The sequence below is a fragment of the Misgurnus anguillicaudatus genome, chromosome 8 (genome assembly GCF_027580225.2).
Source record: "Misgurnus anguillicaudatus chromosome 8, ASM2758022v2, whole genome shotgun sequence".
NCBI classification, from domain to species: Eukaryota; Metazoa; Chordata; class Actinopteri; order Cypriniformes; family Cobitidae; genus Misgurnus; species Misgurnus anguillicaudatus.
In genome coordinates, this window is record NC_073344.2 from 21923768 (window position 1) to 21947863 (window position 24096).

The window sequence follows — 24096 nt, forward strand, 5'->3', positions numbered from 1 at the left end:
CTGGAGAAAAGTGAAGAGTTTATTTAAACTACAGAGTCATTGAGTTTATAGTGCTGTGTATAGACTACTACTTGCAGGATAACAGATCCGTCAGGACACAAGATGTTTAAGCAAAAATATTGGATTTACGTGTATATTTAGACTTTATATAATCTGTTTAGCTTCTCATTGTCTGAATCATTTTACATTTATGCATTTGTCACTTGATTTTATCCAAAGTGTCTTACATCGCATTCAATGTATAAATTTTTTTGTTATATGCGTGTTTCCTGGGAATCAAACCTATGACCATAAGTGCAATGCTGAACTACAGGAACACTTCAACAATCAAAAAGTAACTTTTACCTGTCCTCTCTCATGCAGATATTCCTCGGCTCGCAGCTCTCTACGCACTAAAGTCACAGCGGGAAAATCTCCCAGAATTTCCTCTTCTAGTCGTATGAGCAGCAATGTCTGGGGACAGCAGCCAGAACAGGTGGACAGAATCTTCCAGGCCCTACGGAAAGGACTCAAGTATGGGAAACACTATTTGATCAAATAGGACAAGAACCATTGCTACACCTGTGCATTTACACTTTTCATGCATTTGGCAGATGGTTTTATCCAAAGCGACGTATAATGCACTCTCTGGGAATCGAATCCATGACCTTTTAACTGCTAATGCAATGCTTTTCCAGTTGAGCTAGACTTTGATATGTTCATGTAATTCTCTACTGGATATTTTAATTCTGTGGTGAATTAGATATCACACATTACACTTCTATGTTTGATTATATAGGGACTACTTGGAAAATCATCAAACAGAACTGGACTTCTTGTCATCCCAGCAGAGGGACACAAAAAGAAACTCTAGATTGGTAAAACTTACTCTACTCTGATCCTAGACCAAGTCTAGTTATACTCATATTATTGACGTTAAATTCTAGTCTTAATTTTTTTAACATCTGCTTAATGTTTAACACAATTCGTTTTTTAAAAAGAATATTATTTTTTTATTTCTCAGGCTTTTTTCTATGACTTGGAAAAGGTAAGTTTGTATTAGCAAAAATTGCATGCTTACAGTAGCCTATATACAAAAATTTGAGCATCGAGTCCCTCAAACATGTGACCCCGGACCACAAAACCATGTATGAGGGTCAGTTTTTGACAATTTAGATTTATATATCACATGGAAGCTGTTTGTTATGATAGGACAATATTTGACGGAGATACAACTATTTAAAAATCTGGCGCAAAAGAATCTAAATATTAATAAAATAGCCTTTAAAGTTGTTCAAATGAATTATTAGCAATTGGGTCAGTGACCAAATGGTTTGGCAAGATGAAAAATTCAAAAATCTTTTTAAAAAACTTGTTTTAAAAGCATGCATCAGGTTCTTTTCAATGCACATAGTGTATTTATGTTAATTTTATGCAATATTACATTTGCACCATTTTTATGAAAGTTAAGACTGAATGGACCTGAAAATGTCAAATGGTGTAACCGCCAATTGCGCCAAAGAATGAGAAATATTCAATATTTAATATTTTTTTTTACCTTGATGGCATGTAAGCGTAATCATCAAAACAAATCATTTTATTTCTAAATGAAAATTTAAATGCGTTTTTGTAATATTTGTCCTGACATATGCTGAAAACAGCTAATAATCTTTGTCAAATGATCTAAAAATGTATGTAAAAAAATCATATACACTAAACTAGATGATTCTATTTTATTCCAGTTTTTTATGAATATATTTATATTTTCATTTTAAAAAAATAGTTACACCATATGACACAGACCGGTTATCCCCCAAATGTTCTGTCAAAATGAAATTTAAGTGAATTTTAGACTTGGTCCTCAAAAAGTAAAAGTAATCTGCAAATTTATTTTGCAATTTTAACCCCTACGGACACAAAATAATTAACGTAACGCCATTAACCCAAAAATTTACAAAATATCTTCATGAAACATGATCTTTACTTAATATCCTAATGATTTTGGGCATAAAAAAATTCATTTTGACCCATACAATGTATTGTTGGCTTTTGCTACAAATATATTCGTACTTCCGACTGGTTTTGTGCTCGAGGGTCACAAATATAAAACTACTTTGGTACGATGGTACAGTAATAGTATCATCTGGTACAACCATTGTAACATGATGTTATAAAAATACAAATATGTCCAAAATCATGTATTGCAATAAAACTATTTGTACTATATACACTGTTAAAAATAAAGGGCGCTGAAAGATGCCGTAGAAAAACATTTTTGGCTGTAAGGTTTCATGCAAAACCAAATAACTCTTTGTAGTGGAAAAAAATCCTTTAGGCGATAAAATGGTTCTGAATGGTTCTTTGGGGAGCCAAAAATAGTTCTTCAGTGGCATCACTGTGAAAAACCTTTGTAGCACCTTTATTGTTGAAAGGATAGTTAGTATTAAATATTGCATTTGATACCAATTGTAGTGCTTTTTGTCAACAGGAGATACGCGCACTGGAGCGACACATACGACGGCTAGAGTTTCAGATTAGTAGGGTAATGTTACCTGAATTGTTAATTTAATCCAGTAAGACGCATACATTGTTATTTTTTCAGACTGCATGGCAACAATATATCTGACGGCAATATGTGAATGTGGTTGTGTGTGTTATTGACAGGTAGAGGAACTCTATGAGTCCTATTGCATCCAGTGGCGACTCTGTCAGGGGGCTTTAAACATGAAGAGAGCGTTTTCTCTCTCTCCTTCATCGAGACAATCCAGAGAGAGTTTACTTGAGTTGAACAGAAACCACAGACACAGTCTGGAGGTAAAGTCGTACACGTAATACAAAGATACAAATTTTTTGCCCTGAAAGTAACTGTGTTGCATACAAAACTTATATTTATATGGTAAAGATACTGTACCTTAACTTGCTTCATCTAAACACAAGTGAGAAAGTTTAACACACACACAAAAAACGTATCTTTACCTGGAGGACATGTCTGTAATGGAGGCAGAACTAGAGATCCTGCTGGGAGAGCTACAAATCAAAATGAAAGGTGCAAGGCATTACCATATGCAGGAATTTCAATTTTGGAAGGAACATCTGTCTCCTAAATGTTCAAATTTTTCCTTTTTTTTTCCTGAGGCAGGGTTGATAGGCTTCGCTCGACTTTGCCCAGGAGATCAATATGAGGTAAGCAGTTTTAACTCAAAATCTCAGAACAGCAGGGCTGATTCGAGATCAGTTTCTCTTTACAGGATTGGCTTACCCACACATTAAAATTCTTCCTTCACCCACTCGCACTGTAATATCAATCAAAACCAGCATGATCTTCTAAAAACCAAAGCAGAAAAATGATGCTGTTAAGAAAAAGGGCCAAAAAACCGCAACAATAAACTAAGACTTGTGTACAGCGACGTATGCACCATTTTTTTAAGGGGGCACATTGTGCACAGCTCACAGACATTAACAATCTGAGCCCCCTGCCTTCACGTGAAAACCACTAAAATAACTTTTATATCAAATACTTACATCTGAAATTGCATTTTTTGTTTATTTACGTTCTGTTTAAAGACTTGTTTAATTGTGCCAGTAATACATTTGCACAACAACTGCATTATGTTATAAAATAAATGTAATTTTAAATCCATAAAGTATATAAACAATGAAAATGTCATAAGCAACAGTCACGTGATTGATTTTAATGTTCAATGCTGCAAACGCAATAATGCTGTAATCTACACTTTATTTTCAACTTTTTATTTTAATTGCAAATATTAAAAAACTTTAGAAACATGTTTATATAAAATTATTAGAGGAACACATTTTTGCTTTAAATTTTACCTCATATGTGTGAGCATGTGATTCCGCGCCCCACCGTGAACTCTGGCCTTGTACAACTTGTACCAAGATGAATCTAGAAATCTACTAAACAACGTCGAGACTGTCACATTTCGAACAATACTATATCTAAACAGCCGATGTTAGCTGCACATTACCGTAGTGGGGTTTTGGAAGTGTTGTGAGCGTTTCTGACGACGTTTAATTTCTTCAAATAGCTAAATGCAGCTGCAAGGAGCACGCGAGTCCGCGACTGCACTCAGAGATGCTGATGATAGGCTTGTTCAACTTAATGCGCGGCGCTGAAAGAATTAACGGGAGGATGACGTCAAAGTACCGCGAGAGCGATTCGAGAAATTATACTGAGAAGTCTAATTTCGACTCGCTATCGCGGTACTTTGACGTCATCCTCCCGTTAATTCTTTCAGCATCTGAGTTGACGTCATCCGCTTGTAATTTCTTTTGGCGCCGTTTAAAGTCAAACGCACATGATGTTTGCGACTGCGCTGTTGTGTCTGCAAAACCTGCCGCCTGAATAAAGTAACGTAACACGTAAAAACTCTACCAAATCGGCGAATGGAGCACATAACTGATAATATTGTGCATATTAAACCGATTTAAAGACAAGTAACAGATTAATGAACTTGGCTAAAAAACTGGGGGTACGTGACGTCTCTTTTGCACTACACTCTGAATGAAATTTAAGTTGCTCCTTGTTGTTGTTCCTTAAACAAAAAATAAATACATTTAATTTAACTAACATGATAAATTGGACTACTTATGAAGCAGCTCTGTGTAAGATTTTACTTGTTTTCAGGGAATTTATTCAAATAAATATTTGTATTAAATGTTTAAGGATTTTTAGATCGTATGTCTGAAAAACAACACAAATATATTTTTGTGGTCCATTAATTAAAGTCATACGTTTTTGGAACCATGCTGTGGCCGGTTGCATAAAACTTTAAGACTAGCTTTAAAAGTTAGTCATGATTTTTTTTCTTCAAGACTGATCATAACTGTTTTAAGTATGTTACATAGAAAGGTAGATTGGTCTAATTTAAATCCAAATAATAAGACTGATTAGCCCTAACTAATTGCTAGTTAGTCAGAATCATACTTAAGACGCTGTCTTAACGTCACGGCTATGTTTATGCAACCGGCCACTGGTGTGAATAAACACTGACTTAATTGTATTTTTTCCTTTTAAAAAACATAAAAAGCCATCTGACCCCAAAGAAGCATGTTTAATGTAAGATTCAGTGGTTCAAGACAGAAATGTCTGAGGGTGCCTTCATGTTAAAATGACTTATTTCAGCAGCTATTTGGATGACATTTTTAAGGCCAGGTTTCCAAAATTCCAATGACCTCATGCACAATGGAATGTGGTCACGGGACCAAACGCTAGCGCACACCCACACACACAGACACACACACACACAGACACACACACACACACACACACACACACACACACACACACACACACACACACACACAAAACACCCTAAATTTGGGCAAAGTGTATGAAAATCATTGCATTGGTTAACAATAACACATAATGCTAGAGGTCTGCGATTGATGTATTTCGATAATATTTGACATCCAGAAAGTATCTAATACTTTTTGTCATCATTCAATAATATATATCAATTGTTTTTTATTTGTGTATAACTTTTTTGCCTAAAGTTTTGCTTTGCTCGCAAATATTTTTTGATATTTAATGCAATACGTTTTTAAGTGTTGTTTTGGGGTCACTATCGTATGTAGGTGTTAATCCGGCTGGGCCGACAGAGGTGGAGAATCAGGGGGCGAATTCAGACTGATGATAAACAGCTGTGGGACGAAGAGGAGATGATCTTCCTCCCTCACATCCATGGAAACTTTGAGATTAAGGTGAGTTCACATGCACACCTGCACAAACATCATGTCTCAAGGTCACCTGTCTGGGTTGAATTGACAGAAGCGTGCCGTCCTTTGTCTATATTCTGTTTGCTACATCTACATAGAGTTTCATTTGACATGAGAAACCACCCACAGACCCCTCAGAGACAACGATAGAGATGTTTAACAGACCGCCTGAAGCTTTTGGCAAATGGTATAATGATTATAAAAGGTTTTATTCTCTGAGATTGATTCCATGCTTGAAAACAGATACAGCGTTACAAACCAATGGAAATGATTAATTTCTCTCTTTATAAACTTCTCTCATCCAAAATGAAATATCAAATTGTTCGCTTTAATTCTTATTTAATCATTATTTTTATAACTGCTCATATGTTTTTGCCTGATGGATAAAAAATGCTTTAGATTTACACTGAAGGATGGATCAAAGTCAAATCTATAGGAGTTGGGCCAATAAGTTAGCAACCAGTCCTAGCAACCACCCATGACCCTGTAGCTATGCGTCACCCTGTGCACTCTTATCCTTCAGGTAACCGAGGTGAAGGGACTGAGTTCTGTCCTGGTCGGCATGGTAACATGCAGGAGCGCTGATTTTTTCACATCGCGACCGCAGATGATGGTTGTCGACATTACAGAACTGGGAACCATTAAACTACAGCTAGAGGTGCTTTGGAAGTAAGTGCAGATGTGTTTGTGTTTAGAGGCCAATGAAGTATAAAGTTATGCAAATATTGATACTGTAGGTGTAACTACTTTAACATGTTGAGAAGAATGATGAATCATTTTGACTATGATTTACAGATATATCACAATGCATGAGTACCCCCAAAAACCACTAGATCTCAGTCATTATATCACAAAGAAAGAAAGAAAGCCAAGTCGATCCTTTAAAGGGGACATTTCACAAGACTCTTTCAAAATGTAATATAAATCTTTGGTGTCCCCAGAGTACATATGTGAAGTTTTAGCTCAAAATCCCATATAGATCATTTATTACAGAATGTTAAAATTGCCACCTTGTAGGTGTGAACAAAAATATGCCGTTTTTGGGTGTGTCCTTTAAAATGCAAATGAGCTGATCTCTGCACTAAATGGCAGTGCAGTGGTTGGATAGTGTAGGGGCGGTATTATCCCCTTCTGACATCACAAGGGGAGCCAAATTTCATTGACCTATTTTTTTCACATGAATGATTTACCAAAAATAGTTACTGGGTTGGTCTTTTTCACATTTTCTAGATTGATAAAAGCACTGGGGACCCAATTATAGCACTTAAACATGGAAAAGTCTGATTTTCATGATATATCCCCTTCACCAAAATCTTAATTCTGTTGTCATTTACTTATCCTCTTTCTAAACCTTTGGGACATATGGGAGAGCTTTAGCACATTGCCCAGGGTCCTCTATACACCCAAAGTAAAAAGTGAGAGACACTTAAGTTTTACAGCATTTGAAAAGAACAGCTAGGACTTCTTATCTTGTATTGTATGGTTAATCATATAAGTTTAAAACATGATGGCGAGTAAAAAGATTTTAGGGTGAACCGTCTAATGATGTAGTACTCGAGTCCGGTCTTGAGACCAATTTCTGCTTTCTCTGGCTCGTTCCTTCAAAGACTCTGTCTTAACTCGGTCTCGGACCACAGTGGGAGGAGAAAGACTAATTTCAGACCGAGTCCTCCAGACCAATGCATTTTTTTTATTTTCATATAAAAAAAACACATAACAATAATAATAAAAGGCAATGTTGACGGGCATTTTTTGAAAATGACATCCCATGGTGCAATGCAAAGATACTGACATCAGAGCCGTTTTTTTTTAACTAGAAAAATAGTCACAAGATTTTGCATTTGGTAAGGATTTTTTTAATGATAGTAAAAAAGCTAGCTTAGTCTGTAGGCTGTTGATTATTAACTGGGGTGATATTAAATCATGAATATGAAAACTGACATGTTTTTATGGTCTTGGTCTCGACTCGGTCTCGACTCCTAAAGGACTCGGTCTCGACTCAGACTTGCTTCCTCAAACACTCGTTCTTGACTCGGACTCGACTGTATTTGAAAACCAACGGACTCGGTCTTGACTCGGTCTTGACTCAGTCTCTACCCTTCAAAGACTCAGTCTTGACTCGGACTCGGCATAGGCGGTCTCGTCCCCATCACTAGAACCGTCTCTTTATTTAGCTTATTTTTGCATTAAACAAGAGATTTTGTGGATAGTTCAGAACATACTTGCCTGTTAGGACTGTTAATGTTTCAACATCTGGAATGGACAGGCACGTTTAAAAGGCTCTTTTTAAAACTCTTCACTGCATATTTGAAACCACTTTTCGTGTAATTGAGTAGAAACATTGAATAAACTACTATCAGCTCTGTATCTCCCAAACACAACCCCCTGTGAGTGAGGCTCTGATATCAGCTAACACACACCAGCTGTGAGAGAGCAGCTGACTGCAGAGGGAGCGAGAGAGAGAGAGAGAGAGAGAGAGAGAGAGAGAGAGAGAGAGAGAGACGGATGAAAACTAATGTCACCTTAGTATTTACTAGAGTAAACTGTAGTAAAATTCTTTGAGATTTACCATAGTAAATATTAAAGTATTTTTTAGTGTAGTAAACTTAAAAAACTATAGTATACTACAATTACCTGTGGTTTACTATAGTAAATGAGTATACTATAGTACTATTTCATCTAGGGAGAGAGATAAGTAAGAAAGTATGACAGAAAGAGAAAGACATGCACACACACACAGACACACACGCACAAGCACGCGCGCACACACACACACACACACACACACACACACACACACACACGCACACAGAGGTAAGAGACAGAAAGTGGGCTATGAAATGTGTTTAATTTAGTGACGCTGTTAAACCAGGCAGTGAATAATCTTTAACACCTGGACTGTGTAAAGACCAATGAAATATGATCTGTCTGTGTGTGCATGCATGTGTGTGTTTCCTGTGGTTCTGTTAAACGTCTGATAGCAGCGTCGCTCTCTATTAACCAGTGACGAAAAACACAAAGTGCCACTCGACACGTCACGTTACTAAAGCCTAAGTGAGATTGTCACGTCATTTTTTACTACATGATGTAAACATTACAAACTACATGATTCACAAGAGCAAAACGAAACTACATTTGGATTTCCAGAAGGAACTGCAGTGCTTGCCTAATAATACAACAGCTTTGGTTTCACTCTTGTTATAATATAAAGGGATAATCCACCCAAAAAAGACAGACTGATCTCACGGAAAGTCATGTTATAGTCGGGGAAAGTTGGATTGATTTATTGTTGTTCATGACACGAAAGTCAGCTTTGAATGCCTTTTTCGTGTCACTCGCATGAATTTCTATAAATATTTTTTGTGTCTGTTTCACGACTTTCTTTTTATTATGTATTGTTTTCTCATTGTTTTTTCTATGCTATTTTCTTACCATTGTCGCTTGGGGTTGGGGTTAAAATCAGTTTCTGTTACATTTTTAGACATCCTAACCCAAACCCCAACTCTAACCCCAACTTCAGGTGAGTTTTAAAAGCGAAAGAAAAACATGACGAAACTAATACAAAAAAGTACATCCAAACCCCAAATCTAACCAATAGGGGGAAAAAAATAGAAAATAATACATAAAATGACAAAAAGAAAGTCGTGCCATGGACGAAAGGCACGAAAAAAGCTCAATTTCGTGCCATGGACACAAATAAATTAATCAAAATTTTTGTGACTATAACACGACTTTCCGCGAGATCATGTTGAAAAAAGAACTGCGTCAGTGGTTTTGTATCCATAAAATGCAAGTCAGTTCTTACAAAAATGAATTGTGTGTGTATTGATTATTACCATTAGCAAAACAATGATTTTACTGCAGTAACCATGTTTTTTTGGTTTGAACTGTAGTAAACCATGGTTAAATTTTCTTTAGGGTGTGGGCAATTGTTGTTCAGTTAAAAGCAAACTGTCTTCTTTTGCGTTCGGCAGACAAAAAGAAACTCGTACAAGGAATGGCATGTAGGTCAATAAATGATGAAAGAGTTTTTGGTTAAACGATTCCTTTAACTCGTGTCCTGTTTTACGTAATGTAATGAGAATCTCGTCATAATGCTACGTCTTTGAAGGTGTAAAAGTAATAAAATTAGTGTCAAAAATAACATATGTTACTATTGGCGATGCCGTTGAGAGTAAACATAACCTTCAGACCTCCACACCCATGTCATGATGCCGCTGCAAAAGTTGGCATGGTTTCTAAAAGAGCTTCGCCCATTACAATCCACAGACCAGACATTTTGAATATGTGAATATGAGTATGTGGACCGCCAAAGATATTGGATATAACAAGACTAGGCACAACTATTACTATAAATAGTGGACAATGCAACGCTCAATATGGCAGCTCTGGAGACAAAGTCCCGCCTTCAAGTCTGTGTGAAGTCATTGCTTCTAAACCATAATAAATATATTGAAGAAATGAATTGTTGAAACACGCTAAGACTGTGAACTATGTAGTACTGAATTGTGGAGTTACACCGTTAAGCAGTTTTTTTCCCCACATTTCTGTATTCAGGATTATTTGAGGCTAAAACAGTGGCTCAATGCATGTAGCCACCGAGCAAGGCCACGCCCCTAACACAATCGCGAGCATCTATTTAGGTTCATGGCTACCGAGTGGCGCGACTCTCCTACCTTAGATATAACACAAAAAGAAAAAAGCAAGAAAGAAGACATTTACATTCACAATGTATATGTTTAGGGAGGTGTTAGGGTAAGGTTATGTTTAGGGTTGTGGGTGGAGTTATGTTTAGCTAAAGGTGGGGCTACACCTACTGTGGGGACTTTAGCTAAAACTAGGAGTTGTAGTTAAATCCAAACACAATGCATGATTTTATTTATCTCAAGACACTGTTTGTCAGATGTTTATCTGTCATTCCCATACACAGTTTGTCTTTCTCTTCCTTCAGTCCATTCGATAGCAGCGAGGTGAGGCCGATCGCAGCATCTGCCAGTCGCCAGTCCATACAGAGGAAAGGATCTGTATATAGCTGGACACCTCCCAACACACCCAGTTTTACAGAGAAATACTTCTTAGTAAGTACACACCCATACACTAAACAAAATACTTTAAAGCTGAAGTGTGTCATTTGTGAAAATAAACTCTGCAATTTGGTAAAAACAACTATTCCCAAAGAAATGAACCCATCTCATTGTTAGTATAAACAGTTCAGCCCTAAAATCACAGTTTTGTGCAATGTTTGTTAGTGTTTGACACTACACTATTCAGAAAGTAAACTAAAGTTTACAGTTTATAGTTGTCATATTAAAATAAATATATATTTTTAAAATATTCAGGGTTCGATTTCCAGGAAACACATGATGATAAAATGTCATTCAAAAGTGTCTGTCAAATCAGCTTGATCTCACTGGACTTTGTACGTATTTTACGAAGTGGCTAATTCGTATTAATTCGTACGAAGTGAATCGTACAAAAAAAACGTATGATTATCATAAAAGAAAACAATAACGAAATCCCACCCCTAACCCCAATGTCACAGGGACAAAAGCAAGTGGCCACCTCGTAAAAATACTTACGAAATGTCATGAGATAGCGTTGGTCAAACGCATAAATGCAAAAAAAATGCAAAAAATGACTTTCTTACTTAGTATTTTGTCTTGTTTTCAGTAAAAAATATAAAAAAATTCTTAAATTAAGATGCATTTGCTTGTTGAGCAAAATGACCTAAGAATATAAGTCTAGTTTTTAGACAAAAAGATAAACTTTAAGTAAATTAGTGCTTAAAACAAGCACAAAAATCTGCCAATGAAATAAAAACTTTTTTTGGTTGTTTTAAGCAGAAATTTGCTTAAATTTTATATTTTTGATCTAAAAACTAGACTTATTTTCCTAGGTCATTTTGCTTAACAAGCAAAAAAAATCTTAATTTAAGAATTTTTAGATGTTTTTACTGAAAACAAGACAAAAATACTAAGTAAGAAAGTCATTTTTTGCAGTGCATATTAAAGGAATAGTCTACTCATTTTCAATATTAAAATATGTTATTACCTTAACTAAGAATTGTTGATACATCCCTCTATCATCTGTGTGCGTGCACGTAAGCGCTGGAGCGCGCTGCGACGCTTCGATAGCATTTAGCTTAGCCCCATTCATTCAATGGTACCATTTAGAGATAAAGTTAAAATTGACCAAACACATCAACGTTTTTCCTATTTAAGACGAGTAGTTATACGAGCAAGTTTGGTGGTACAAAACAAAACGTAGCGCCTTTCCAAGCGGACTTAAAACAGGAAGTATATTCCATGGCGCAATAGCACCCTTGGGAGCACCTCGACTCGCCTGAAAAGTCTGCTTCCCTTCTCCCTCTCATAATGGGAGAGGGAGGGTGTTACTGCGCCGAGTCGAAGCACTCCCAAAAGTGCTATTACGCCCAGGGATGGGCAGTATTTCAAATACATGTATTTAAAATACGTATTTGAAATACAAAATAGTATTTTGTATTTTGTATTTTAAAGCCTTTGAAAAAAATGAAATGTAATTTGTATTTAAATACATTTAAGATGAGTATTTTTGTATTTTTAAAATACTCAAAATACTTTGAACCAGTCAGGGTGCTGTTTTCATGCATCAACTAGTTCAGACCAGACAACAGAGGTAAGGTAAGCAAATATATCTGTGCAGCTTTTAGTGGGCAATAATTGAAATGTTGGAGTGGGAAATAAAGCAAAGGCGATTGAATTATTGGGTGTGATGTGATTTGTGTTATAACTTTCGCAAAAGGAAATTCAAATTCACACTTGCACGTTGGCAGACAGTTGCATGCTACAGTTGCACTTGCACATTGCACGACTGAGACAGAGTGTGGAACGCTGACAAATAGGTCTACACTTTTGACTTAAAGGAAAACCACAATTTTTTTATATTTCACTATGTTCTTACCTCAACTTAGACAAATTAATACATAACTATCTTTTTTCAATATAGTTTGCAGCACTTCGACCTCAGTGCGCAGTAACATCTTCACAGGAGTAATGATGTTACTTCACAGGAGTAATGATGTTACTGCGCCAGAGGTTGAAGTGCTGCAAACTAGGTGCTCTTCCGCCATACAATATAGTTCTCATTTTTATTCACTTAAAAATCACGTTTTATTTTGTGCCACCATACTTACTTGTGTAACTATGTAACAGTCTTTAAAATAGGGAAAACATGGAAGTGTTTGGTGGCTTCTAAATTTATCCCTGTTTGGATCCTAAGGAAAAAAAATGGGACTAGGCTAAATGCTAACACATTCATGACATGCTGTGCAAAGATTAAGTGCACATACAGTATTGAAAAAAGATAGGCATGTATTAATTCATTAGGTAAGAACATAGTAAAATATTGAAAAACTGTCTAAACCTAAAAGGCTTTTATGCTTGACGTGCTTTCCATTGTATAATTCTGTGAAATGACAGAGGGCGACTCGTGAGTAATTGTTCTCAAAACCATCAAAAAGCAGCAATGAGAGGAATCAGTTTGCCGAATAATTTGTCTCGTGAGACGTTTGTAAATGCATGGATTTCTTAACATATAAACTGATTAGGTTGTGGGTCATTTTGACGACACATGAAAAAGTTTTTATGATGTTTTTATAAAACATCACTTTACTTGAAGGGGTGTTCATAAGACTGACATGACACATTCATCATCATGACATGACACGTGTCACGAATATGAAGGAGATTTTATGGATGTTTATGATAACTGTCATTAAGTGTCATTTGTTCAACCATGTCATTTTTATTGCAAAGATGACATTGTTTGAGATGTCTTTGTTATGACAACTTGACATTAAAGCAACACACTGTAGTTTTTTTACCTTTAAATAATGTCTCTAAAATTATTTCAGTGATAGAACAACTTTTAACTGGACAAACTGTACTGTTGCTGCAACCTGAGCAGCCTCCTAGCTGCTACAAGCACACTCTGAAAGTGGCGGTGGAGGGTAGGATACACAGCCCCGCCCCTCTCCCTGCCTGCAGAAGAGTGTCTGATACCAGGCACTGTTGCGCTTTTCAACCACATGGGGGAGTTGTAAGTCATTTTTACATGGAAACTACATTGTGTTGCTTTAACCCATACATCATAACTTGCCATGACAACTTCACATTAACCAAGACAACATAACTGACCACTTTTTACCAGTGATACAAATATAATTTGTCATTAAAATGTCATTAAGTGTTAATACTCTGTTAAATAGTTTTATAACAGCATCATGAATATTCTTCAGTTCATAATGTTTATTTGACCGAGTATTAATAATATTTGATATAGTATTAACACTTAATGCCATTTAAATCATGGTTTAATGTTATGTTATCCCACAAAGCTAGGTAGTTTCTTAAGTTTGATAATTATTGTTTATGATTTATAACAAGTTGTGTTGTATTGGTTTATGTGTCAGGTTGTTATGGCGGGGATATCTCAAGCAATGTCATCTTTGCATTAAAAATTACATAATTGAGTAAATGACACTTAATGGCAGTTGTCATAAATGTGCATAAAGTCTTCTTCATGTTCATGACACATGTCATGTTATGATTATGAATGTATCATGTCGGCCTTATGCACACCCCTTCAAGTAAAGTGTTACCAAGTTTTTTTTCTAGTTTTCTATTTTTTACAGGGCAGGGGAAAGCAAGAGGTACGTAAAATAAAATGAAAGTTTCTAAGTAGTTTCACACATCTAAATGCTTTTTGGCATTCAGAAATAGACCCAGATAGATTTCAGCCTAATAGGGATACTTGCACTGAATCACCAATTTCACATGTATTTTGTGTATTTTCAAAATACAAAATACTGTATTTGTATTTAAATACATTTTTCCTCACAGTATTTTGTATTTGTATTTAAATACATTTTTCGACACAGTATTTTGTATTTGTATTTGAAATACATTTCCATGTATTTATGCCCATCTCTGATTACGCCATAAAATATAGTTCCTCTTTTAAATCCTCTTAGAAAAGCGCAACGTTTTATTTTGTACCACCAAACTTGCTTGTATAACTACTCGTCTTAAATAGGAAAAACATTGATGTGTTTGGTCACTTCTAACTTTATCTCTAAATGGTACCATTGAATGAATGGGGCTAAGCTAAATGCTATCGAACCGTCGCAGCGCGCTCCAGCGCTTACGTGCACGCACACAGATGATAGAGGGATGTATCAACAATTCTTAGTTAAGGTAATAACATATTTTAATATTGAAAATGAGTAGACTATTCCTTTAACCTTTTGTTACTTTTTTACTGTCTATCTGAAATGACATCACATGTTTCCATCTTTCTTTGTTCTAGTCTATGATGCGGCAGCTGCAGGACGCAGATGGCTCTTTCTCCATTGGCTCACGTGAATCTAGGGGCGTGTCTTTACTCAGTTACCTGGCTGACTCCACCCAGGCTCTCACACCTCCGGCTTACGAGAAGACAAACCACCTACCGCTCACTCCACGCCAAGATACCAAGTTACAGGATCACTATCTACTGAAGACACCGCCTGAAGATGTACGAAATAAGAAGTATTACGTCTATAATGTGATATATTTATGAAATAGGAATTAAACAGAATTTGGCGAGGGAAAGGGTTAAATGTGTTGGTGACATCATCCAAAAGAAAAATCAGTATAGTGGTTGTTACAATATTGGATCCAATATATATATATATATATATATATATATATATTTATTTATTTTTTAAATAACCAATGAATGATTTACAATATGATCAGGAACTTGCATTAAGTATTGAGAATTATCTGTACACTGCCAAAAATAATTTTCAAGAAAAAACTGTAAATCATTGGCAAAAAAATCTGCCAATGGGGTAAGCAAATTTTCATTAACAAAACGTCATGGGTTCGATCCCCAGGGAACTAACATAGGCCTACGAATGAAATGTATACCTTAAATCTATTTCTTTGGATAAAAGTGAAATTTTGCAATGTCAAAAATGTCTATACGTACATATATAGAAAGAAAAAACATATTTCTGATGATACTTCTAGGCAGAGGAGAGCGTGGAATGGCCCTCGGAGACCGACACTGCTTCTGCCAGCCCTGCGGAGAGCAAGCGAGACTCCATCTTTCTCTTCCAGCGCTACAGCACGCCTGACATCCTCCGAAAAAACGTAGATGTGACCCCCAGCGCAAGTGAAGGAGATGCACCCCCGGACGAGACCGCAGAAGAGGAGACCTCTTTCAAGCAGGAATCTGAGGAGAGACCCGTGGTGCAGGACAAAAGTTTAAGCAGAGCTCAGAGACGAGCTGTGACACTGAGAATTAGTTCACTGTTAGAAGATCTCGATTCAGTACTGCAGGATATGAGCGGTGTAGATACAGAGTTAAAGAAACTCGACCTGCAGCTACAGCAGTTAAATAAGGTGTTAAAGGTAAGATATTGGCACACGCATTTTGAAAGCCATGCCGCTGCTATTAAATCTTAATCTTTTTGCCTTTTGTTTGTATTTTTGCTGGTGAAGAAGGACCTTGACCCTCCTCTGATGCCCTCATGTGAAACACTAGCAGTAGAAGAAGAGGAAGTGCTGGGCAGTTTTGACTTCCTCTCAACAGATTTTAATGAAGATGAAGTCTCGTGCATGGGCAGCGTCAGGCTCGCACACACCGGGTACGTCAGGAGTATCCGAATATCCATGCATTGCATATTATATCCATGCAATGTTAAATTACATGAAGGGGCGTCACAGTGGCTCAATGGGTAGCATGGTTGCCCCACAGCAAGAAGGTCCCTGGTTTGAGCCCCGGCTAGGGCAGGTGGCCTTTCTGTGTGGAGTTTGCATGTTCTCCCTGTGTCAGCATGGGTTTACTCAGGGTACTCTGGTTTCCTCCCACAGACCAAAAACATGCAAGTTAGGTAAATTGGAGATACCAAAATGTCCCCTTCCCAACCTGTGTATGGATTAACCGGTTCTCGCTATGAATATAGCCATAGATGCTGGAATGGTGCAAAGAAGAAATAAAGAAGAAACAACATGAAGAGTGTGTGCGCCCTCTAGTGAATGAAATGAGTTGTTACAACTTAACTGCAAAAGACACCATAATGAGACCAAGATGATATGATAAATATTTCAATAATAATATATCAAATAGCTGTGTGCAACAAGCTGGACGTAGCATTGAGCAAATATTAAGTCAATTTACGGTTCATAGATATGTTTTATTATTATTGCTCGTAATTGTTGAAACAAATTGTATCTACAAAGGTATATAAAGGTATTATTTGTTCATTGTTTTTCAGAATTAGTTCGTTCAATGAGAATACCCTGAGACGTATGGGTCTGCTATCACAAGAAAACACCTCACGATTATCAGAAGACGTTAATGAAGGACGGATCAAACACATAGAGTATAATGTAGTAAAGTCATCACTCAGTACAGGAGTCTTTAGTTTAGATCAAGCCCTGGAAACCCACCTCAACATCTGTAAAGTGTTACTGGAGGTGAGGAATCTCTTAATGTTAAAAAAGGATCATAACGTGTAAATATGACGTTTTCCATGTTTAAGTGCTGTAATTGGGTCCAGAGTGCTTCTATCAACCTAGAAAACATGTAAAAGCATGTGAAAAAAATAGGTCGTTCAGATTTCGCCTGTTTTGTGAGGTAGGTAGCATGGCCAATTACAATAATACCGCCCCTTAATCTACACTATCCAACCACGTCATTGCCATTTCGAGTAGAGAGAAAGAGAGAGAAAAAATATTTGACAGCACAATTGAGTTTCAATTGCAACAAACCACCATCATTGTGTTTAGTGTTTGCTTTTTATCAGCTCATTTGCATTTTAAAGGACACACCCAAAAACGGCACATTTTTGCTTGGACCTACAAAATGGGAATTTTGAATTATCTTTGTGGTATTTTGAGCTAAAACTTCACATACGCACTCTGGGGACACCAAAGATTTATTTTACATCTAAAAAAAAAATTCATAATATGACCCCTTTAAAAGAATCAAAATCTAGTGGTGCTTTATTATGAAACTACAGAAATGGCCTGCATCCCAATACGCCTCCTATGTCCTAAAAGTTTTTGTTATGGGAAATTATGGACATTTCAGTACTTAAATACAGATGGCACATACTAAATCTAATTTTGACAAGGAATACTAATAGTATTCGAATTGGGATGGAAACTCAGGGACACTCACAGACATTTTGATGGGGTTTTTGGCCCATACTAAAAAAGGGGCACTAAGGGGGTGGCGCAATTAATATTATTTAAATGATGTGTTATAGACTGGTATCAACTACGATAAGTGATTATAATGGGAAATTTACTTAATAACAAAAATTAAAGTGCCATTTGTTCAATAGAAAGAAACCACAACCATATTTTTAATGCTAAATAAGATGCTTGTTCATATTTGAATGCTCAAAGAATAATGTATACGCTGTTCAAAATAAATACTAAGCATATGTGGACACTTTTTGGTTATCAAACATTAATGCTACATGGACATATTAATAAACTACACGTGGACACTGCTGTTTACACCTGAGAGGAACTGACTGAGACAAAATGACAAAATTGGTGCTCTACGAAAAGGTCTGTCATTATTTATATGCAGTTGCCACTTGCTTTAATATTTATGGTTAAAAGGGGACATTTCACAAGACTTTTTTTAAGATGTAATATAAATCTTTGGTGTCCCCACCCAGAGTACGTATGTGAAGTTTTAGCTCAAAATCATATAGATCGTTCATTGTGGTATGTTGAAATTGCCATTTTGTAGGCTTAGGCAGAAGTGTGCCATTTTGGGTGTGTCCTTTTGAATGCAGATGAGCTGATCTCTGCACTGGGTGGCGGTGCTGTGGTTGGATGGTGCAGATTAAGGGGCGGTATTATCCCCTTCTGACATCACAAGGGGAAGCAAATTTCAATAACCTATTTTTCACATGCTTGCAGAGAATGGTTTACTAAAACTAAGTTACTGGATTGTTATTTTTCACATTTTCTAGATTGATAGAAGCACTGTTGTACTTAAACATGGAAAAAATCAGATTTTCATGATATGTCCCCTTTAAAAACATTGATACATTACATATGTGAAAGCACGAGTATGGCTTAATTCATTCTTCTTAAAAATGGCATTTATACACCAAATCGTGTACTCATTTTTAAAGTGTATTCATAATTAGCACTGACTATGTTATGTTTACTTACAGGCACTGAAGTGCTCAAACTCTGATCTTGTGCACAAACATATCATGAAAGAGATGTCACGTCAAGTCGACATGCTGGAAAAAATCAGCAGTCTGTCTCAGGAGAAGACAGATGAGATTTCAGTAACACCGTGTAGGTATCACAACAATCTGGGCCTTCAATGAGCAGATCCAGTGTGGGTCCTAATAATAACTTTATAGATTCATAGACTGATTCTTAAACAGAAAGAAGTCTGATATTAAATGTGTTAATAACCACCCATGTATGTGTGTGGTTGTGTGTCAGTGTTATGCAGATCTATTAAGGGGATGGAGGTGTTTTGGCAGGAGTGTTGTGAGACTGACTCGCATTTCTGCTGCTCCGCTGATGATTTTATCAGGGCGCTGCGCAAACTTTACATCCACAAAGTCAAAGCCAAACAACCTGGCCAGACAGATGCAGGTTTGTATTTTCTGTATAGTTCTCTGAGAAAACTGTAATTTACTGTAACTCAGTGTTCCTGTTGTTTGTTAGTGTTTCTGTAGCTTAGTGGTACATGATTGCATTAGCAGCGCAAAAGGTTTGTGGGCGTAATCCCAGTGAAAAACACACATAATGATAAAATGTACACCTTGCACCTTATGAATCGGTTCGGATAAAACATTTTCCACAAATGCATAAATGTAAATGTTATCAACTGTTTAATGCAAGGTTCATAAAAAAAAGTAAAACTGATCCATAAAACTACTTAAACTCTCTTCATGATGGTAGTTGTTTATTAAAACTTGTGCATATTAGCTAACACATAATACAAATATTCCCAGATAATACATATACTGATAAATTTTTTAGTTTTAGTCACTTTAAATAAATGTGTCTGTCAAAAAAAAGTCAATTAGAGACATTTAGAGAATTTTTTCCACTGATATGATAACCGATTATTCAGACTGATATCTGCCGATAAAGATGGTTTGATGGTTATATTAACTTACATTAACTATATAACATTTTCTGAATGTTATTCATTCATATAATGACCATTAATATTATTAAACATTATTAACGCCTTAACCGTCACACCCCTTGTGATGTGCACCTTTAAATAAATATAGTTCTGGGGGTTTTTTTGGTCTAGAAGTCTAATCTTGGTCTTGTTTTAAAGTAGACAATTTAAGGTTTATCACTAAAGTGTCTGGAGATGAAAATATTAACAGAAATAATAAATAAAATAAAAATAATGCAATAAATAGAAATAATGGAATAAAATATTAATTTGTAAATATGTTAATGTTTCATGACAGAAATGCTATAAATATGAAGCCAGGATTCATTTAAATTTACATACAAAATATTAAACAGTTAAGGCTACACTAGTGAAAAGGCTCATTATTAACATTATTAAACTATTTATGTTTCTTTACAGAAGCTCATATTCTATACACTATAAATTCAAGAAAAATGCTTTATGCACAAAATCAATTAAATTTGATATAAAGATGGTTTGATGGTTATATTAACTTGCATTAACTATATAACATTTTCTGAATGTTATTCATTCATATAATGACCATTAATATTATTAAACATTATTAACGCCTTAACCGTCACACCCCTTGTGATGTGCACCTTTAAATAAATATAGTTCTGGGTTTTTTTTTTGTCTAGAAGTCTAATCTTGGTCTTGTTTTAAAGAAGACAATTTAAGGTTTATCACTAAAGTGTCTGGAGATGAAAATATTAACAGAAATAATAAATAAATAAAAATAATGCAATAAATAGAAATAATGGAATAACGTATTAATTTGTAAAAATGTTCATGTTTCATGACAGAAATGCTATAAATATGAAGCCAGGATTCATTTAAATTTACATACAAAATATTAAACAGTTAAGGCTACACTAGTGAAAAAGGCTCATTATTAACATTATTAAACTATTTATGTTTCTTTACAGAAGCTCATATTCTATACACTAAATTCAAGAAAAATGCTTTATGCACAAAATCAATTAAATTTGATATAAAGATGGTTTGATGGTTATATTAACTTGCATTAACTATATAACATTTTCTGAATGTTATTCATTCATATAATGACCATTAATATTATTAAACATTATTAACGCCTTAACCGTCACACCCCTTGTGATGTGCACCTTTAAATAAATATAGTTCTGGGTTTTTTTTGTCTAGAAGTCTAATCTTGGTCTTGTTTTAAAGAAGACAATTAAAGTGTCTGGAGATGAAAATATTAACAGAAATAATAAATAAAATAAAAATAATGCAATAAATAGAAATAATGGAATAAAATATTAATTTGTAAAAATGTTAATGTTTCATGACAGAAATGCTATAAATATGAAGCCAGGATTTGTTTAAATTTACATACAAAATATTAAACAGTTAAGGCTACACTAGTGAAAAGGCTCATTATTAACATTATTAAACTATTTATGTTTCTTTACATAAGCTCCAATTCTATACACTAAATTCAAGAAAAATTCTTTATGCACAAAATCAATTAAATTTGATATAAAGATGGTTTGATGGTTATATTAACTTGCATTAACTATATAACATTTTCTGAGTGTTATTCATTCATATAATGACCATTAATATTATTAAACATTATTAACGTCTTAACCGTCACACCCCTTGTGATGTGCACCTTTAAATAAATATAGTTCTCGGGTTTTTTTTGGCCTAGAAGTCTAATCTTGGTCTTGTTTTAAAGAAGACAATTTAAGGTTTATCACTAAAGTGTCTGGAGATGAAAATATTAACAGAAATAATAAATAAAATAAAAATAATGCAATAAATAGAAATAATGGAATAAAATATTAATTTGTAAATATGTTAATGTTTCATGACAGAAATGCTATAAATATGAAGCCAGGATTCATTTAAATTTACATACAAAATATTAAACAGTTAAGGCTACACTAGTGAAAAGGCTCATTATTAACATTATTAAACTATTTATGTTTCTTTACATAAGCTCCAATTCTATACACTAAATTCAAGAAAAATTCTTTATGCACAAAATCAATTAAATTTGATATAAAGATGGTTTGATGGTTATATTAACTTGCATTAACTATATAACATTTTCTGAGTGTTATTCATTCATATAATGACCATTAATATTATTAAACATTATTAACGCCTTAACCGTCACACCCCTTGTGATGTGCACCTTTAAATAAATATAGTTCTGGGTTTTTTTTGGCCTAGAAGTCTAATCTTGGTCTTGTTTTAAAGAAGACAATTTAAGGTTTATCACTGAAGTGTCTGGAGATGAAAATATTAACAGAAATAATAAATAAAATTAAAATAATGCAATAAATAGAAATAATGGAATAAAATATTAATTTGTAAAAATGTTAATGTTTCATGACAGAAATGCTATAAATATGAAGCCAGGATTCATTTAAATTTACATACAAAATATTAAACAGTTAAGGCTACACTAGTGAAAAAGGCTCATTATTAACATTATTAAACTATTTATGTTTCTTTACAGAAGCTCATATTCTATACACTATAAATTCAAGAAAAATGCTTTATGCACAAAATCAATTAAATTTGATATAAAGATGGTTTGATGGTTATATTAACTTGCATTAACTATATAACATTTTCTGAATGTTATTCATTCATATAATGACCATTAATATTATTAAACATTATTAACGCCTTAACCGCCTTAAATTTACATACAAAATATTAAACAATTAAGGCTACACTAATGAAAAGGCTCATTATTAACATTATTAAACTATTTATGTTTCTTTACATAAGCTCAAATTCTATACATAAGCTTCAAATTAATTTCTATAGACGGTTTCATCAGACGCACGTGCGGTGACACGATTACTCGTCTGGTCGGAACTTTACTTCACTGCAAAAAATAATTTTCAAGAAAAAAATGTCTTAGTATTTTTGTCTTGTTTTCAGTAAAAATATCAAAAAATTATTAATTTATCAAATTTAAGCGATTTTGTGCATAAAACAAGCAAAAAAATCTGCCAATGGGGTAGGCACAAAAATCTTGAAAAATTTTCTTAAACACTAAATTCAAGAAAAATTCTGTATGCCCAAAATCAATTAAATTTGATGTTTTTGGTCTAAAAACTAGACTTATTTTCTGGGGTCATTTTGCTCATCAAGAAAAATCATCTTAATTTAAGAATTTTTAGACAGTTTTACTGAACACAAGACAAGAATACTAAGAATTTTTTGCAGTGTTCTGGTTTGCAGTTTTTTTAATGGTCTGACTACCCTACTGAGGAATCCAGCTAAAGACCAGCATAGGTTGGTAGCTGGTATTGGCTGGTTTTAGCTGGTTTTAGCTGGTTTAAGACGATTTACGCTGGTCCTCCCAGCCAGACAAAGCTGGTCATGCTGGTGGGCCAGCTGGTCTTCCAGCCTGACCAGCTAAGTCCAGCTAGACCAGCTTAAAAAGTGACCAAAACACAGCTAGACCAGCTTGCTACACCAGCAAAACCAACTTCCTACACCAGCAAAACCAGCTAAAACCAAGCTGGAGACCAGCTAAAACCAGCTCACCAGCTTATGCTGGTCTTAGCTGGATTTTTCAGTAGGGTAGTTGCTGAAACTGAACTCTTGAACAAATATTTCGTTGAAAATAAAAAATATTTTGGTTTCCTAGGTAATAATCTACATATTGTTTATTTTGCTGGTTATATAAATAAACTACTTTAAAAGGACTTTGTTGTTATTTATTCTTAGCGGAGTTTACCGGAAGTTTGCCGCTTGTTTATGTTGTTACTGCTAAAACCGTCTATACACTGAACTGAAATGTATTGCATTTTCCTGTACTCATTTGATTGAGAGGATATATTGGCAATAACTATCGGTTATTTTTAAACTACTAAATAGCTTTTATCGGACAATACCGATTATTGGCCGATTATCGGTACATCTCTAATGTTAATATAATATTCTGTTCAGTTATTGTTCAGTAATGTTGTTATTGTTTCTCTTGTAGTTTTCAGTCAGTTGCTTCATCAGGTTCAGTGCAGTTGTATGATGGTGTCTGTGAACCTGTGCACTACAGACCGAGTGTCTGTGTTTCAGCTGCTAGTTTACCTCAATCGATGGAATATAACTGACTTTGGAGAGCACATCTCTCATCTCTCAAAAGAAGGT

At 34.9% G+C, this 24096-nt stretch overlaps 1 protein-coding gene across 1 annotated transcript in view; it reads left to right on the forward strand.

Moving 5' to 3' along the window:
* ripor3 (RIPOR family member 3) overlaps window positions 1-24096 on the forward strand; it is a 56171-nt gene that overhangs the window by 24842 nt on the left and 7233 nt on the right. The window contains exons 3-19 of the mRNA XM_073870476.1: window positions 364-513; window positions 779-857; window positions 1004-1027; window positions 2468-2521; window positions 2644-2793; window positions 2962-3025; window positions 3119-3162; window positions 5578-5703; window positions 6242-6387; window positions 10670-10796; window positions 15067-15273; window positions 15774-16157; window positions 16248-16393; window positions 17024-17225; window positions 18950-19079; window positions 19233-19388; window positions 23936-24094. Coding sequence (XP_073726577.1) covers window positions 364-513; window positions 779-857; window positions 1004-1027; window positions 2468-2521; window positions 2644-2793; window positions 2962-3025; window positions 3119-3162; window positions 5578-5703; window positions 6242-6387; window positions 10670-10796; window positions 15067-15273; window positions 15774-16157; window positions 16248-16393; window positions 17024-17225; window positions 18950-19079; window positions 19233-19388; window positions 23936-24094 — 2348 coding nt within the window. The remainder of the gene's footprint in view (window positions 1-363; window positions 514-778; window positions 858-1003; window positions 1028-2467; window positions 2522-2643; window positions 2794-2961; window positions 3026-3118; window positions 3163-5577; window positions 5704-6241; window positions 6388-10669; window positions 10797-15066; window positions 15274-15773; window positions 16158-16247; window positions 16394-17023; window positions 17226-18949; window positions 19080-19232; window positions 19389-23935; window positions 24095-24096) is intronic.